The 12,456-nt window shown below is 41.1% G+C and overlaps 1 protein-coding gene across 1 annotated transcript in view; it reads left to right on the top strand.

The window, feature by feature from the left end:
* The first annotated feature begins 718 nt into the window (after positions 1 to 718).
* Positions 719 to 12,456, top strand: part of ahrra (aryl-hydrocarbon receptor repressor a) — a 63,880-nt gene continuing 52,142 nt past the window's right edge. The window contains exons 1-3 of the mRNA XM_071485753.1: positions 719 to 931; positions 1,488 to 1,580; positions 3,572 to 3,753. Coding sequence (XP_071341854.1) covers positions 1,519 to 1,580; positions 3,572 to 3,753 — 244 coding nt within the window. The 5' untranslated portion in view covers positions 719 to 931; positions 1,488 to 1,518. The remainder of the gene's footprint in view (positions 932 to 1,487; positions 1,581 to 3,571; positions 3,754 to 12,456) is intronic.

Here is a 12,456-nt window from a genome sequence, read left to right as displayed (position 1 = left end):
GGCCCGGAGCAAACCCCCGGGCCGTGGAGCGGTGTCCAGCCCGGACAGCCTCGGTGTGAATCCGGGGTCTGCGCCTCCGCTGCCCCTGGCGAGTGATCCCTCCTCTCGCCCTGCTCACGGAGTGTGTGTGTGCTGTGCGCTCAGGTCCTCTTTGGCTCCTGCTACTTTCATGTACTCCTCGTAAATATACCAGCTGTTCAACTATTAAAGTGGAGTTTAGCAGGGGGATACACGTCGGTCAACACAGATTGCACACTGATACACTCCAGAGTGGAGGCGGCTTTTCTCTGAGAGGAGCAAATAAAAGCTGCAGCGAAAGAGTAAGCCACTCGTAGACTTGAAACTTTTGAATATTAGCCTACCCAGTAATCTGGAAGAAAGCAATGAATGATAGCCTCGGTGAGAAAACCTTAGTCATGTAGTTTTTATTATTATCAGATGTAAAGAAATGCCACAAATATAGGCCTGTACAAGGCGAATGTAAAAACAACTTAAAACCGAAAAGCGGTAATTCCCATTTGCAGGCAACACCTGAAAGCAGCATAAGCCTCATTTTGTGTGTGTGTGTGTGTGTGTGTGTGTGTGTGCGTCTGCGCCGGCTCTGTGTTTGTGAGGCAGAGAGTTGCGTGCGAAGAGCTCGACATGTCATTCAGAGGAATCCGCCACCTGAAACGCGAGGAAGTGAAGGCGACTCAATTGGGTATAAAGCATCAGCCAACATCTGCCCCGAGCAGTGCAACGCTGATGAAAACATCAGCGCGGAGCTCGGACGGGACCTCTCCGATTCCTTTGATTTCCCTTGGATTTATCATTTGGCATTACCGAGTCGGTGCACTCAGGGAGACGCATCTCTTTTCTGCACTTACAGTGACTGTGGCTCTGCAGCCAACAACACTATACTGGAATTAACTGACATCCACACAGATATTGGGTTAGTGCTGTTTTGACTATTTTTTACGTTTGATGTGATTTTTTAAAATTATATATATATATATATATATATATATATATATATATATATATATATATATATATATATATATATATATATATATAAATTGTATGTATATATATATGTATGTATATATATATATATATATATATATATATATATATATATATATATATATATATATATATATATACGCACTCTTATAGGCTGGAGATTATTTACATAACTTACACTATTGTGTCATTGTGTTATTTTATGTTATTTTATTGTGTGACTATCGGCAATTATTTGTAGATTATTTAATCCATATGGTATAAATCTTGATTGTTTGCTAATTTAGACGTAATATTGTTGCAGACTAACAATTACTTCATTGGGGTTATTTTATTTTACTTTAATTTTGGGGGTGCAGGGAATTATTGCATATTTAGCCCAACGAATGGCTTTTAATGTGCAATAACGAGTCTGAACCTAGTGTGGTTGCGTTCTCTCTCCAGCCACATGTAAACTTTCCGTCCCTCTGTCTCCTCCGCAGCGCACCTGTTACCTCCACGGAGCGCAGGACCATGATCCCTCCGGGAGACTGCATGTACGCGGGCAGAAAGAGGAGGAAGCCCATCCAAAAACAGTTAAGGAGCGCTGCTGTAATGTGTTTGTTAAATCCATTTACTGCGGCAAATGGTTGCCCAATTTGTTGTTGCTTTTATTTCAGCCTGGTAATGTGCTGGGGAAACTTGCTGTAGGACTAAAGTTAAAGAGTAGATAGATTATCGTGAATCACAGGAAGCTCTTGAGGCAACAACATGAAGGTGTGAAAATACGAAATCTCCAGTAGGTCGCTGACAGTTTTAAAATAAATGAAGCACAGAATAACTTGTTATAATAGATCTAATACTACTGATCATAGCGCTTTCTGTTGCAAACATACAATTAATAATATGGCACTTATTAAAAAGTTATGTAATTATAAGCATCTTACCACTCACCATAGCTTAATTTTAAAGATTCTTATCCACATAGCCAGAAATGTGGGGGTGGATGATGGGTAAAATGAGGGCTACTTTTTTTGGACAATCTTGTCAGCTAATGTCATGAATAGTGAATGTAGGTTATATAAGATTTTGAAGAGGGAAGTGGTAATTTAACAAGGCCTGTGGCATTTATAAAGTTTTCATGTTTTGCGCTGCCTTTGCAGCTGATCTGAAAGGAAATCTTTGCCACATTAAATCACTGCTGTATGTGGGCTGAAATATACATTTGAAATTCTAGCCTGCTTGTTATGCCACCAGATGTTTAAAGACTTTGAATTCTAATTCAGTGCCCCCAGTTATTCACTGATATTTCTTTGTTTAGTTTTGGAATAAAGATGTTGTTTTGGTTCTTCATGCGTACTTTGAACTTACAAGTGAAGTAAACATCATCTGAATAATCTGATCAAATCTTGACACTCACATGTATTCTCTTAGATGTTTTTTCAATGGCAACAACTGCAAAATGTGATTTGTAGTTTGGGCCGTTGTAATAAACAAAGTCGAAGCGTTCATGTAAAAGTGTTCTGTCTCCGTGGACATGAACAGAAACGTTCAGCTGTGGAAACTGGAGCTGACCATTACATATACGGATCATGTTAAGTTATGCTGGTAAAGCTGTGTGCACCATACTAAAATACACAAGTAACTCTGTGCCTGGGGGCATTTTACGTTCTCTACGGCACTGAGAAGGACAGTGCAGTATGTCCCGTACCTTTCATAAGAAGAGAAGAGGGAAACAGCCACAGTGGGTATTTAGTAAATACTGATAATTTATTTTAATGTAAAACTACAAGTTTCATGTCAGCCTGGAGAGATGTTTAATAGGGACTGAAATGTGATATGACAAAGCTCTTAGATCATTAGTTTTGTTGTGAGGAAAAAAAAATAAAGGGACTTGTCACTGGAAGAATCACGAATCAGTGTGGTGGATGGTTTGTTGGGGAAGGCTGAGTCAAAAGGAAATACAGTTTAAAGAAAGAAGGACTTGTGCAGCGTGTGGTTTGTATGATCATGTGTTTGTACTCGGGTTTTCAAGGTGCGGTGGTTACCATCAAAACATGATCCTGTAGTTTCTGCCCTAACAATGAGGAACAACTATAAAACAAGTTTGGAAAACATTTCTGAAAAAATTAATTCAGGCCGATTCTTCCTTTAATAGTTTCATGCACTGTGTTGCATTGTGTTTTTGGTGTTAGACACATAAAATACAGGCTCCTAGCCACTGTTTAGCTCTTAGGAAATATCACTCACAATTAATTACATTTTCTTTTCAGCCAGGATCATCATTAGTTGACCAGCGAACTGTGAGCTTTATTAAAAGGCCTAAGTCATGTAGTGTGAATCTGACTGACTCTAACGTTGCCATTAACAGACGCATTGTGGCAACAAGTGAAGCTGAAGAAATCATTTTGTGTGTTCAGGCTTTTCTCAATGTAATCCAAAAAAAATGATTGAGTTGGGGCCATTTAGCTAAAACAATTCTTATTTTTCAGCATATTTTAAAACACACAGACACTCAAACACACACTCCCAGACACCCTCTCAACCCTGTCTCTCTCTCTCCCCCCTCTGTCCGTCTCATCATCAGGAAGCCGTCCTCTGCCAATGAGAAAACCAACCCGTCCAAGCGGCACCGGGACAGGCTGAATGCCGAGCTGGACCGGCTGGCCAGCCTGCTGCCGTTCCCCCCGGATGTCATCTCCAAGCTGGACAAGCTGTCTGTGCTGCGCCTTGCAGTTTCCTACCTCCGTGTCAAAAGCTTCTTCCAAGGTAGGGGAGGTCAAAAAGTTGGCATTTGTAGTGGGAGGGGCTGGAATATTTGGTTTATTTGTGTATGTGAATGTGTGTGTGTGTGTGTGTGTGTGTGTGTGTGTGTGTGTGGCTTCAGGTTTATAGGGAGTTGTTGAGTTGATAGGGATGAGACTCATTTATGGGGTTGATAATGGGATATCAGCTGCTGTGAATTGGCCCAGAGGTCAATGTTTCACCTTTGATATATAGATATGATGCAGTAAGTTTTTATATGCTGGCTATGGAAACCCTTTAACTTATGTAAACCGATTGTAAGGAAACACAATGATAGGATGTTATATATGCAAGTTTTCAATATTATTAGTAGTGGTAGTAATGAGTATTGGTAGTAGTAACAGCCCTATAGCTAGTTTTATGCTGGTTTTAGTAAACCCAATATTTTGGAACATTCTGGCATGAAGACAGTCACCTATAGATGTTAAATATAATTTCAAAATATTGGCTATTAAAAGCAAAAAAAGTCTTGCTTACAGCCAAACTGTATTAGTCAAAGGCTTGTGCGTTCAGGCGTGTGTGTGTTATGGTCAAACCCAATTAAGAGGCAGATACAGAAACATATTCATCTCTACATGCTCTTTATCATTTGTCAATAGTGTGGCAGGCGACAACTCTAAATCTTTAGATTAAAATCACCTTACTATAAGGGAAAAAGGACTGATAATACCGGCCTGTTAAATGATGGTAATTTCATAGAATTAGAGACTAATCTGTGAATTTTTGTTCTGTCTGCCTCATGAGTAACAATCGTCTTGGCTCTCTCATCAACTGACTCTAATTTAGACCAACACAGATACTGCCTGGGAACTAAAGATAAGCAGCAGAGGTGGCAGTGTACTCTCCTGCAGCATCTGGATCATCTGGACAGAGAACTCTTATTTTGATGAAACCTCGGTCACTGTACTGTGCAGTCATGGCTGTGGGAATGTTTGCCTTTCTTCTTCAATGTTTTATAATTAAAGTTTTATTAAATCAGTAAAGTGATTTGAAGGAGGCATCTGTGATGACTTTGCTGTAGATATGAGGTAATATTTGTATATTCACCAACCCCTCATTCTTTTGTGTCTTTAAGCCACATGTAATTAAGAGGTTTATTATGGTCCACACTCCTTTTCCCACCCTCCCACCATCCACTGAATGCCTCTCTCCGTCTCCTCGTGTTGCTCCACGATCCGCTTCAAATATTCATGGGCCGCTTGAGGATGCATTTTGTTGCTGGTGGCTGCTTTATCAACATGGAGGCCACTGGCACAGCTAGATTTGACAGTTGTACAGACAAGAGGTTTAAAATAAGGAGCATCCTCCCTCTGTCCTGCCGGAGAAAACGTGTATGAGAAAGTAGAAGGGGGGTGAGGGAGAAAGGGAGGCCTGTGGAGAGGAGCCTCACTGCCTTCTTAGTCTTAGGAGCTGAAAGAAAGTCTGTCGAAAACAGTTTTCTTAGAGAAGTTGGCAAAGGGATTTCACTGGCTCTCCTCTGCACATGTGGCTCTTGTCTTTCACCTTCGTCTCCTCTGATCCTTACATTACCTCCTTAATCTGCATCATCCGCCACCTTGGTTTGGCATGGCATCCAACAACTGGCATCCTCTTGGCTAGAGTCATACAACTGTAACCACACACACGCACACACACGCACACACACACACACACACACACACACACACATGCATTCACTCAGTTATTTTACTGTGAATGCTCATTTAGCTTATCCATCACGCAAAGATGCAGGGCAGGTGGTAATCGGACTTATTAAAGGTGCCTTTCCTGGATAAGGGCTCACGCAGAGTTAAAGACCACAACCGCTGCCTTAATGAAGAGTGATGCTGAGTGTCAGTGCTGTAAGTAAGGCGCTGGAAAATGAAGAAAGTTCAGTCGTGTGTGAAAGTGTTGAAAGGTATGCAGAAGGTGTTGAAAGCTGAGAGGGGATATTGCTTGTGTACTGTTTGGTAGTTTGGCAGTTCTAATAGCTAACCAAGATAATATCATCTCTCAACTCACCTCAGAGTTACAGTCATTTTTTAGGCATTTAAATGAGCAGTAGAGCTGGCATTTATTTGTGAATATTACAGCATCTTTCATTCTGAATTCTTTGAGCATGCATCGGTGCTAAAGCCTGTATTCGATTGCTCTGCCTCTGCTGGAGGCCTTGTTATCAGTGGCAGAAGTGACCAGCTTAGCTGTCTTTTGATGCTACACTAATGAGATCAATTAGAGTGGAACATGGGGGATTTGTTTCTGTGTGTATCTCTCTTTGGTCAGCTCCCTTGACCGTCACAATTGGAGTTTTTCCATTGATATTTAAACATGGAGTGTAGCCAGAGCTTTTCCAGATAAATCTAAGATGAGCAACATGTACATGTCCACATCCTTCCTGTGGTTTGGAACAACAGTGACAATCATCTTTCTTTTTCTTCTTATTTGAACCGTGAGTCATTCTCTGAAAACATGACATGAAACCATGAAACCTGCAACTTTAAGTTTCATTTATCTTTGTAAACAGTTTCACAGAGGAAGGATGAAGGTTTCTTTCCACTTATAGTGATGAAGTTCTCCTTTTTGTCCACTGGGGGGACTGTGTGAAGTTGCTACTGAGTCAGGACTGGTGTTCAGTTTTGTTAGATGCCCCCTCCCCCCCCCCCACTGCCACCACCTCTGTATCATTATAATTTATCATTATCTCTCAGGACTAGACCACTATCTGTTTATCTTATATGTGCAGCCACTGTGGTCATACTTTGTGCAACACCCTCGGGACATTATGTGCAATATTTTATACAATACATACTGATGTCCTTTTTAAGATGCCGATGCTCTTAATATGCTGTTATTTTTATTTCTACTATTTATCGAAAATGCAGAGAGATATGTTCTTCTTCTTCTGTGTGAGTACAGGATTTCCCTGCAGGTTGGATTGTACAACTTGTTCTGTCCTTTTAAAAAGTAGATTTATTGACATAGACGATATAGATATCCCATGTTCAGTGTGTGGGAAGATTCAAAGAAGAGTAGCAGGTGGTTTTGGAAGCACCTGAGATGTTGCGTGACAGTTCATGGGTGGAGCACAGTAAACACTATGTACCTATGCACTATATGCAAATATACCCCGAGCCTGTGTGTGTGCATGTGTAAATAAGGGCGACATCAGACAGAGAGTCACCACAGTTTCCCTTAATCATCATAATCCATGGGATTGAAGTCTGGTGTGTTTACAGGCACTGTATGATATATACCTCCCATGCTGAAAAATAGAAACAATAGCTGTTCGGGCACAATTTAATTTCCCTGTATTTGTATGTATCTAACTATGCCATGGCACAAGTAAAGCATGTAGTGTAAATGGGCCACAAGTCCAGAGGGTAACACCCCTTAAAAATAATGATAAAAGTACAAAAATCGAAATCATCATTTCATAGCCTACAGGCTGTGTGGAACTCATAATCCCATCTTTTTCATTTAATTCTTATTTTGGGTCAGGGTATATTTTCCTATTTCTGAGCAAGTGGGTCCACGAGAACATGTATGTGCGTGTGTGGTTGTGTGTGTTGACAGTCAGCAGGCTGTAATTCCCGTCTCCTCCATGTTAGGTCTCTGCCCTAACTGTAATTGCTGAGCTTGTTAAATATTTACCCTGAGGATTAACTATCCGTCCTCTGTCTTTCTGTCCCAATTGTCTTTATTTCTCTTCCAGCGATGTGTCTGTTTTTAAAGCCTTGCTGCAAGTTATGCATGCATTATTTGAAACTAGAATTTTGTTTTGTTTTGAAAATTCAACCAGGTTACATATGTGTGTTTGTGTGTATATGTGTGTGTGTGTGTGTATATATATATCTATATATATATATATACACACACATTACAGAAAATGTAATGTGAATTAAAACCGGCTCTAACAACACTAGAAGTCGGCAGAGCTTGTGATGAGAATCAGATGGGAGTTTCTGGATGTTATTTGTAAATAATGCATTTATATTAGCTGCTAGCATGATTTGTATTGGGGCGGCACAGTGGTACAGTGGTTAGCACTGTTGCCTCACAGCAAGAAGGTTCTGGGTTTGAACCTTCGAGTCTGGCACCTTCCTGTGTGGAGTTTGTTCTCCCTGTGTCTGTGTGGGTTCCCTCCAGGTTCTCTGGCTTCCTCCCACAGTCCAAAGACATGCACATTAGGTTAATTAGTGCCCGTACGTGTGAATGTGAGTGTGAATAGTTTGTCTCTACATGTCAGCCCTGTGTGTCCCGTCCAGGGTGCACCCTGCCCTCGCCCAGTGTCAGCTGGGATTGGCTCCAGCCCCCTGCGACCCAGTTTGGATCAGCTGTATAGAAAATGGGTGAATGGGTGCAATGATTTATATTTGATTAAAGCAAAGCTGGCTTTGTTTGTGTGGGCTTTTTATAATAAGCTGAGGTGGAGCTTGTGGTTGGTATTACATGTTTCTCTGTTACTCCTTCATTCTCTGTCTCTGTGATGAAGCAGACATTTCTAAAACAAATAAAAGTTAGTTAGTTGTAAAGCATGTAAACCTGTGGCTCAGGGACGACCACTGGTCCCAATCTCCAGAAAAGCTAGGAAAGTTTCAGTTGGCCCTTCTCTCTCTTAGACAACTATGAACAATCCCTGAGCGAGGTAGTGTGTAGTTGTGTGTATTTCCTCTAGAGTGTGTGTATTACTGTGTGCATACCATGGAGGCTATTTTGACTATGTGTGCTGCGATTCTTTGATGAGGTGTGACAGAAGCTTCTTTTGACTGCATCTGTCACCGTCTCAGGTCCTGGTCCTCACGGCACTGCGATCAGATTCCCCATCATGCCCCCTGGAAAAAAAAAGCAGCACTGGCATTAATCCATATGTGCTTCTTACTGCCCCCGTCTCTGTCTGTCCTCATCGTCAAAGAGTGTGTCCTTCATCTCTTCTAGTGTACCAGCTGTGTACTGACTCACAGGAACTTGCGTTTGTCAACCCTCAAACCACACTCTCTCTTCTTTACATGTTTTATATAATTCTCATGTATTTAATTAATTAATTTTCTTTCTGCCTTTTCTTCTTTTAAGCCGCCGCCCTAATTACAGGACATGCCAGAGGAAAGCTAAATTAAGGTTGATTGGTAGATTTCTAAACTTTATTGTCTATAAACACAACAGAGGGTTGTTTTAGTTGTCTGTGACTCAGGGGACCAACATCTAACTTCAGTTAAATTATTAAAATCATCCACATCTTACAAGAACCCCCCTTAAATTACTGGACTGACATGTGCAGTAGAACTAGTTCTGTTTTTCTGTTGTTTTTTTGTTTTATTTTTGCTTGTTTCAAGAGATTGTAAAATGAATTTATGGACAAGTGAAATGACAAAGGTTTTTGTCTGATATTAGATCAACATCCATGCTTCTTATTTGGATTGTGCCACCTGTATTTATCTGTTTCACTTTGATATTGTCTTGTGAAAAAGACATTTGTGGTTAATTGAGCAAAGACTGAGTCTGTTCCTGTCTATCATGTCACAGTGTATTTTAACACGGACACCACTGGTGGTTGGGCTGAAGTTTGTGCCTTTCACTATGTAGATTATTGCATGTATGCTTCGATCTATGTAGGGCGTCTGAGTTGACATTTTTCAGGGTTACTATTTTCAGACTGAACAGAAGAGAAATAAATGTTTTCAGAAGAAGCCACCTGAAATACCCCAAGGATACGCTGTTTTTAACAAATGCTAATGATTAACTTTCAGTAGCACATCCAAGAAGATTTGAATAACCAAGCATATGAAATTTTCCCTTCTTTATAAATTAACACTTTAACGCACATACACACAGATCAGTCAACATGATGCACAGGGCTCTTCTCGTTTGGCTTACACTCTCCTCTGCATAGTTTCTCTGTTGTTTTTTCTTTTTTTTTTTACATTTCAAGATAAAAAAAAAGTCCTGCACATTAACCTCTAAGAGACAACAACAACCCTCTAGATGACTTCAGTGTAGTATTGCTTCATTTTCAGTAAATGATCTCCTCTGAATATTGACAGTGTCTTGCAATATATCATAACAAGCCCTGAAGTTACCACCAAAAGAAATCTCATGCCCAAATATAAATGCCTGTGGTTTAAATGTATCCACATCACAGCGAGGTATATTTATAAGTGTGTCTGGAAGTCCTCAATTAATGCCCCACCTTCCCGCTTAGCTGCTGGTCCAGTCAGGGTGTTGACAGGGTACGGGAACACACACACACACACACACACACACACAGACACACACAGACACATGCAAATGTGATGAGAGATTCAAGTGCAGGTACCTATCTATGCCAAGTTTGATAAGTTGACATGCTGATCATCTCGCTGTTACACAGAATCCACACAGCAGCCATTAGTGTTTAGATCTGCACTTGCTGATCTCCGAATGTGTGCAAGCCAGTTTCAGTGTGTGTGCTGTCTGCCTCTAAATGCTGGGTGAGCTATATAAAAGAGGAAGAGAAAGCCCACAGGCCCCACAGACTCACGCCAGGCATACGCCACCCATGACGTCAGCCAACAGACAGGACACGATTTTGTAACTAAGTCATCATCGTGCAAGAGGAAGGAGAGAACGAGGCGAAACAATCAGTCTGGGTCCTTCTTCTCTCATCGACAGATTTAAGAGAATTTCATGGATGTAAGCCCCCTTTCCACCAATATTTGGGTTAATCCTTTTTGGGTCAAATCTGTATCCAATCGAGTCAACGCAAGAGCAGGCCGTTCAATTTCCCAAAGAGTGAGGTGGTGCAGCGTGATAGCTGTTTCTGAATGGATTCTTTGCTCAGGGGTGAAAATGTGTTCAGGTCAGATTATAGATGCACTTTGTGTTTACTAAACTCTTAGTGACCCGAGACTTTTTCCTTCCCTATACTGTGCAACCAGACGCCAGGGTAGAGGCCAAGACAAATCAGCAAGCTGCACTGACTATAAATGAAGTGAAAAGGTTTAGCAATAGAAAGGTCAAGATGTGGTCAGCTTAATGTTGTTTTGAGCCTCTGAAGTAGAATGTCCTTGTTATCTAGTTATTGCGAGGAGATAGTATTGGCAGCATGTTTGCTTTGTCTCTGGCCGTGCTCTGACCTGGCATTAACATGCAGCTGGGCTGATCTGATCACAAGTGCACAGCTTTAAGTACATCAGTTCTCACCTGGCATTAAAATGTGTCTCCGCATGTGTCTCGAGTGATATCATTTCAGTTTGTTTTTAACAAGCAGGAGGCAGCAATACTAATTTAATTTGATTTCCATCCTGATCTGCTGCTTGAGCAGAGGATGTCAGTGGAGCAGGCAGTCCTTCAGTGTGGCCCTGGACACGTTCGCATACACACTCCGAAAAGAATGTGGCCACTTGTGGCCCACACCACCTCCAAATGTAGTCTGAGGGATCGGATCTCACAGTGTCCTCAATGCTTCTATACTTAGTGCTGTCCACTTGTGATCAGATCACCTGAGATGCATGCTAATGGCAGGTCTGAACAGGGCCTCAGACCCATTTAAGTCCATCTCGGTACAGGTGTGCACACATTATCACTTATATTTAGTTTTCTTCATGTTAGCATGTTGACATTAGCATTTAGCTTAAAGCACCTCTGTGCTCAAGTACCACCTAAAAGGGACTTTTGACCATTTAATGAGAATCTGGATAATTCTGGGTCTTTGAAGGAGCCTGTTCAGGCTGTGGCAGTAATATGCTCCCAGGTTGGTTATTATATGTATTATATGTATAAGTATATGCTCATTAATCCAGTTTTTACATCTGTCTATACCTTTTTTGAAGTGAAAACTAAAACCGACTGAAGGTCAAACACGTTGACCTTTTTAATTTGGCTCTCTTGTTTGACCCAATCACAGTGTCACAGGGACGAGGAGACAGGAATCACTAAGAATCAGTTAAACTTCTTGGGTAATTAGCATCAACTTTGATGAGCTGTTAATCAATGCTTACGTGCTGATTTCTTGATCCCTTTGTTGTGCCTGACAATTGCACAATTTCAGTCCTCGAGCATATAGTGCACGAAAGCCCAAAGGATTCTGGGCCTTCAACCCATCAGCCCATCATATCAGCTAAATGTCATATGTCACAACAAGCCTGAAGACAGATATAAGCGGACTGGCCAGCGCTGTACTGGTGTTGGTGGCACGAAATCTCCAGTTCACTCTGAGCTGACAAATTATCAGACTCTGGAGATGAGCCAGAGCTGCAACCAGCAGGTCATGTTCTCATGATTTTAACAGTTCTTTAGATCATTTGATGTAGCATCTTATCAGTTAGTAATCAACACACATCACTGAACCTTTATAGAATTTAGTGATGTGTAATTGTTAAAGAGCATCCAGGGAAATAATGGATCACAACATCCTGATCTGTGTGTGCGTGTGTGCTGGTGAAGCAGAGAAAATTTGCACTTATGAGTGATTATCTTCATCAAAAGGAGGTACAGATTCATCCCATCACCCCATTTCTGTTTTATGGATTCTCTCTCTTATTCTTTTTTCTTCTTAAATGCTGTTTAAACATGACATTTTTTTCTCTTTCTCTTTCTCTCTCCTCCTCCTCCTCCTCCTCTTCTCCTTCTTCCTCCCTATGGGGTTCTGCCCCTCTGTTTGTTTCACTGACCTCTTTGAAAGAAAATCACCTCTCATCTCCATGTGCTACAAGA

This window comes from Trachinotus anak, unplaced genomic scaffold (genome assembly GCF_046630095.1).
Source record: "Trachinotus anak isolate AG129_WGS33_773 ecotype Australia unplaced genomic scaffold, CSIRO_AGI_Tana_v1 ptg000009l, whole genome shotgun sequence".
In the NCBI taxonomy this organism is placed as follows: domain Eukaryota; kingdom Metazoa; phylum Chordata; class Actinopteri; order Carangiformes; family Carangidae; genus Trachinotus; species Trachinotus anak.
Note: the sequence above shows the minus strand (reverse complement) of the source record. Positions and strands in the feature narration are given on the sequence as shown.